Here is a 6,128-nt window from a genome sequence, read left to right on the forward strand (position 1 = left end):
CTATATCTGACAACTGTAATAGCTAAAAATGTTCTGCTGTTTAGAAGCCTTGATTTGCATGCATCTCTTGTAGTGAGTTCAGTTAGTATTCCTATTCTCCTTCCTATAAAAGCAGAGCAACTCTTCATGTTTTGTGTTCTTAGGGAGATGTTGACAAGACATAAAGTTCAGTTCCCTCTGGGCTGCAGCTGTCTTCGAATGCTCAACTTCTGGGTGTTTTGTTCTCCTTTGAGGCACTAGCCACCTAGGTTAAGTGATACACACATTAGTGGTGCTGGGAAAGGACAGCAGGAATGAGATGTTTGGAACACATCTGTGTTAGTGTCATCTCTGAGGCAATGCTCACTGTAGGGTGCTTTTGAGAGGAAAATAGTCTACACCTGATTGACACCTTCTCTGCTGCAGAATTGATGTCTGAAAACTGAGGGGGTGGAAGTGCATGCTGTCTGTAGACCTGGAGTGTTTAACTGTATCGGAAGTTGCGCTGAAGTACACGGTCATTCAATGTAACACACTTTTTGTTTTTTCCCACAGCTCCAGCTAACACAGAAAACAACAGTCCCACAGGAAGCTGTTAGTATTATTGTCCCAATTATTTATGATATGGCTTCGGGTACAACGCAACAGGCTGACATTCCCAGGCAGCAGAACTCTTCTGTTGCTGCTCCAATGATGGTTAGCAATATTCTAAAGAGGTTTGCTGAACTGAATTCACCACGACCAGGTACTGTACATGTCCAGTAGATATATTCTCTTCACCCAGAGATCTGTGACAAATCTCCAGTGTAAAACTAAACCTCTCTTAAGTCTGAATTCTTCTTGGTTTCTATCATACTTCTTTAGTGATTACAAACTCCTGATGTGACAGGCAATACATAACTTAATAGCAAGTACTGGCAACACAGCAGAAGGTTACACTGATAATTCAGGCTGGATTTTGCTCTTCTGCCCAAGTGATAGAATGCACCTCTTGTTGGCCCAACTCTAGCTGCGCAGTAGGAGTCATACTTTTTAACAGATGGGCCCAGAATGAGTCACAAGAAATATGCTATGGTCAAGTGTCAGTTTTCATGGTTAATTACAAAGTTATTGAGCTTAACAGTAGAATATAAAGGGATGTTAAAATAGTTATCAGAACTTGTCCACGTGCTGTGAATGATTAAAAGGTAATTGGAGTGATTGTATACTCCTTTGTCGGTGTGTACACTGACAGAGGCGCATACAGTTCTGTCCACCAAACGTGCTGTGAAGTGTTTGAGCTAAATAGGTTGTTCTGAATGTTCATTGGCCCGTAGGTAGTGCACTGTGAGCAACATTGTGCTTTGCTTTCCTTCTTGTTTGTCACGCTTTTTTTTTTTTTTTTTTTTTTTTTTTTTTTAATATCTGAAACATTGAACAACAGTAGCGGGTTCTTTGGGCAGCATGTTGTCTGTAAGCAGTGGTTTGGGGTCCTAGTACACAGATGGCTCATAAGAACAGTAACTTTCAGTTCTGCTGTAGTTACATGCTGAAGAACAAAGCCTTTTTCCAATAACTCAGTGAATAGATTGAAGTTGTGAATCCAGAGGTTGAATTCTACTTCTATTTTGTATAATTATTCATCTTGTTGTTATGCGGTAATTTTAACTATGCTTGATGGTTTATTTCGATTGCTAGAACACGAGCAATGTTTATCTTAAATTGGTGTGGGTATGCATACATTTCTGAAAATTGTGATGAGATTTAAATTAACATGCATTTTCTGTTTAACATATAGTAATAGTGTAGGTAAATAGGAGAGAGAATAGCCTTGAGGACATGTGGGATTACCTGCAAGAGTTCTGTATGTGGTACAGAACTGCTGTTTGTATAGTGCTTTTATTTCAAGATATGTTAACTAAACTTCAGGTGTTTCTTTTGGAAGGTGCTTCCCCACTGAGTTTCCCTAGTGTGGGGAAGGGTAGCTACTTGTTTTGCTGTTTGGTATTGCACTAAGTTGTGTTTTAAGGTAAACCCTCCACAAAATACCGCAGCATAGGGACTAATTGTCAAAGCTGCTCTTGAGTATCCCAGGTGAGATGTCTTCTGATGATCATTAGATAGATCAGGGTAGACGATTTTTGTTTGTCACACAAGTTTTGAAGTAGTTTGGGAATGCAGTACAGGGAGCAAAGTATAGACAGGGAAAGGCAGGCATATAAAAAGAGCTTGTGGCCCTAGCAGGACCTTACCCAGGCAAAGAAGAATGTAGCTAGCTGAACAGAGGACATTTCTAGCAGTCTTTCCTCTGACTTCTAAGAGAAAGAATGAGTCTGTATTTATCTATCTATCTATCTATTTATTTATTTATTTATTTATTTATTTATTTATTTATTTCCACCACCACCCTCCAGCCAAAGTAGGATCTTCCCTGAACACACTTGAAATGCAATTTCCTGTGTTCTTACTGTCAAAACTTACATTATTGTATCTGGTAAGAGAACAAGATACCTTCTTTTCTTTGCCATTGAAAGGGGATAGGAGAGCTAACAAATGAAAGTAGATAGTTGGGAGACGACTTTTACAACAGCAGTACGTGGGAGATCCCAGATGCATATCCTTGCTCTTCTGATGCTATTGTGCTGTACCCAGGATTTTCCTACCTGTGTTAGCTCTTCTGCTGCACTAATTGCCATTTGCTCGGTTAAGTGAATTTTTCACTGTTTCAGTCAGAAAGGACCAGGGCTTCCCATCATGCACGTATGATATTACTGGCACTTTCATTGTAACCCGTAATCAGTGTTGCCTCGTTTTGGCTGTATCTTTTTTACCTTTCTCTCTTTGTGAGAAAGTATTTTGTATTCAGCTTAATTTTCCTCTTAATAAAATGGTAGTGCCTGAAAAGTAAGTTCTTTTGGAAGAGTTTTCTTTTCAGATCTGTGGGCAAACACATTCTGCTGTGTTTAACAGTAAAATGTTGACTCATTGTGAGTGCGCTGTCTTTTCTGAGATCACTTTACCTATGCCTCCATGGGGAAAAGTATTTTATTTTGGGGAAATAATTATATGAACTGAGATGGAATCAATGCCCTGGAATAATAGGGTTAAACTTGAGCTGTAAGTCTACAACCTGCATTATGTAGTGGACATCAGTCTGGTAAAGAAATGAAAGTCCCTACAGATGCTGGAGGTTACCCTTAGAGAGCAGCTCAAGGGACTCGTGATATTTCTTAAAGCACTTCACGACTAAGCATTTTTCAGTGTCTGATTTTCAGTGATGCAGTGGATGGTATTTAGCCCAGATTTGTAGCTTTGATATAACAATGGCTTGCCCAAAATAATCTTGGGAATCCCTAGTTTGGCAGTTAGGATTAATACATCCCAACAGGCTCTGCTCTTATCTCTTTGCTCACACTGTTGCTCCTTCAGCAACAAAATTCAATGTCTTCTAATGATGTTTCTTGAAATACGCAGGAAAAATTCAGCCCACAGCGACCAGGGTATAATAGTGGCTATTAATTGTATTCTTTTACCAGAAAACAGTAGACGAAAGTCACAGCTGCCTAATACTTCACCTTTTGTTGTTCTAATTAAACCCTTTTGCTTCTATTGGTTTTAACTTTTTCAAGCTATTTCAGAATGTGTGTGTGTTTTTGTCAGAAAATGCTGGTATTAAAAATTGAGACAGCTGTGGCTGGTTTTTCCTCTCTGTATTAGGTCTCAGCTGTTTGAAACAAAAGTCCATTTGCTCTGTGTTTTATTTTGCAGTTCAGATGTCAAGGGTAGAGCCAAAGTAATTTGCTTGAAAGAAACAGATTTCTGACTTTTGCCCAGTCTTGGAATTAGAAATGCTTCCAAAACTAGGCTTAGGACAGAAAACGTCTTCCAGCTGTTTCAGACTCGAGTCTTTTGAAATGTTTAGTTTCTGCTCTTAATCAATACAAATAGAACTTGCAAAAGTTTTTTGGTTGGGATTTTTTTTCTTTGTAAGACGTAGTGCTTTTAATTAATAACATCCAGAAAAATTCGGATTGCAGTGCCACGTACGATAATTTCTAGCATAGATTCAATCTGACATTCAAAAGCAATTAAAAGTTAAGAGCTTCTTGCAATTCTGTGACCAACAAGAGCGGTCCTGCTGGGAAAGCCGGAGCTACTTCAGTTAAAATCCCAACAAATCCCGACGTCCTTGGAGGTCGCTGGGATTTGCCGCTCGCGGTCACCACGTCTCGTCAAGCCCTGCCCGTACGGGGGTAGTAGCCGTGCCGGCGTATCGCGGTGCCTCGGGAGGTTGTTAAGGGTGTGAAGGCGTGTCCGTGGAGTGATGCTAACCTGTCTCTTTTCCCTGTTCCAGGTGAATGCACAATATTTGCAGCCGTTCGTGATTTGATGGTTAATCTTACGCTGCCCCCTGGTGGGCGTCCCTAGACACTTTTAAAAGAAGGCTGAAAGTGAGACAAAACAGCAAAAAAAAAAAAAAAAATCAAAAAAAAAAAAAAAATCTAGTAAAGCCTTCGGTTAAAAGAGGACGTTTTAATTTTACCTTTTTTTTTTTTTTTTTAAGAGCTAACTATAATAAACTGGCAAACTTTTCAGGGATGCACTTTCATCAAATGAGTATCACCACGACTTTTGTATAGTGCTGTTGTATAGTGTGTTTTAATGGGAGACACTTCAGACTAGGTAATAGATTGAAGTATCAGCTTGCTGGTAATAGATTTAATATTCTGTTTTATACTATAAAGATTATGAAAATGCCAAACTTGTTTGTTTTTCTGTTTTTCTTATGTTTTGGTGTAATAGTCTTTTTTTAAGGCAGGTCTGTCATTTTTGAATACTGTAAAACTGTGACAAACTTTATATTGAAGCTGTATTTTAATATGACTGCTTTGAATCCTTAAACAATTTATTTGGGCTTGTTGTAAACATGTCCCCAAAAAGCAATATTTAATAAACTGGATTAAAAAATCTTAAACTGGATGTCGTATAATCTTAAACTTTATTCCTCTCCACTGTAGCCACTGGCCAGATCTCTTGTAGTCACACTTACTTGGCTATCTCTGTATGTGATCTTGTTTTCGCACACACACACATGTGCTGCTAACTTAAAAAACAAAACCTTATTTATTTATTCTGTGGGTTTGCTTCGATCCGAGTCATAGGAAAACAGAGTTTGTTCATTTTCCTGATTGTATAAATAACTGGTAATTACTTAAAACAATGCTTCATTTCTTACAGTTGTAAGGAACTACATCTGTTCTGTCCCAAAAACAAAGTTTAGTGGAGGAAAGCACCTTTTTTCATCTGTCATGGAGTTTGTAGTTACAGGCACCTCTATACTAACAGACTCTTATTTGTCTTATTGTAAAGGCAGGTAAGGTAGAAGCTTGAACTGTACACCATGAAACTGGAGAGGCTGATCCAAAAAAGAAACAACCTCACATTTAATTTTTTGAATTGTATGTAGATAACTGTCATGTCAGTGATGACTGAAGGCTCTTGTAATTGAATAAAATTTCCATCCTTAGGAATTACTCTGTCATTTAACCGTTTGTCCTCATGGATCAGTATTCTCAAATTTTTATTGAGTTCAAGTTGCTTTCCTGACTTCCTGCAAGAGTAGCTTTCTGTTGTGCTGCCTCACTCCCTTTGCAGAGCTCTGTCAGCTCCCTGCTCAGCTGAAGGATATTTTAAACTAATTTAAAAAAACTTTTGGTGGATGTATTCTAGCCTGCCTTGCTGGCTTTAAGGCTGCCTATTGCCCCTACAACTGTTGCAATGCTTCTTTCCCTATGAATGAATGAGTCTCTTTCAAAGCCCTTGCCGTTAGAAATAATCTTTTGGTTAGTGTCTGCTTCAGATTTCAGCCTTGAACCTGTTGTTTTGGGTATTGCTACTGTATCAGTACTTCTCTGACCTATGTGTACCTAACAGGTGGTCATGCAGTTTCTGCTTCTGAAATACAAAACTCATCCACTGGAGTGAAAACCCTGGCAATCTTTAAATGTTGCTGCTGCTGCTAATCAGTTGGAAAGATTTTGTATTTCTACCTTTTCACAACTAAATTGATGTTTTAAAATTGAGAGGTGATACAAGTATGTCTGAAAAAGACTGGCTATTACGCTGGCTACCAGTCTGGATTCAAGGTCTGAGCATTCCCATGCCTAAAA

At 38.7% G+C, this 6,128-nt stretch overlaps 1 protein-coding gene across 1 annotated transcript in view; it reads left to right on the forward strand.

The window, feature by feature from the left end:
* MED14 (mediator complex subunit 14) overlaps positions 1-4,933 on the forward strand; it is a 37,235-nt gene extending 32,302 nt beyond the window's left edge. The window contains exons 30-31 of the mRNA XM_030020182.2: positions 535-724; positions 4,313-4,933. Coding sequence (XP_029876042.1) covers positions 535-724; positions 4,313-4,386 — 264 coding nt within the window. The 3' untranslated portion in view covers positions 4,387-4,933. The remainder of the gene's footprint in view (positions 1-534; positions 725-4,312) is intronic.
* The last annotated feature ends 1,195 nt before the right edge of the window (positions 4,934-6,128 follow it).

The sequence above is a fragment of the Aquila chrysaetos genome, chromosome 7 (assembly GCF_900496995.4).
Source record: "Aquila chrysaetos chrysaetos chromosome 7, bAquChr1.4, whole genome shotgun sequence".
Taxonomy (NCBI): Eukaryota; Metazoa; Chordata; class Aves; order Accipitriformes; family Accipitridae; genus Aquila; species Aquila chrysaetos.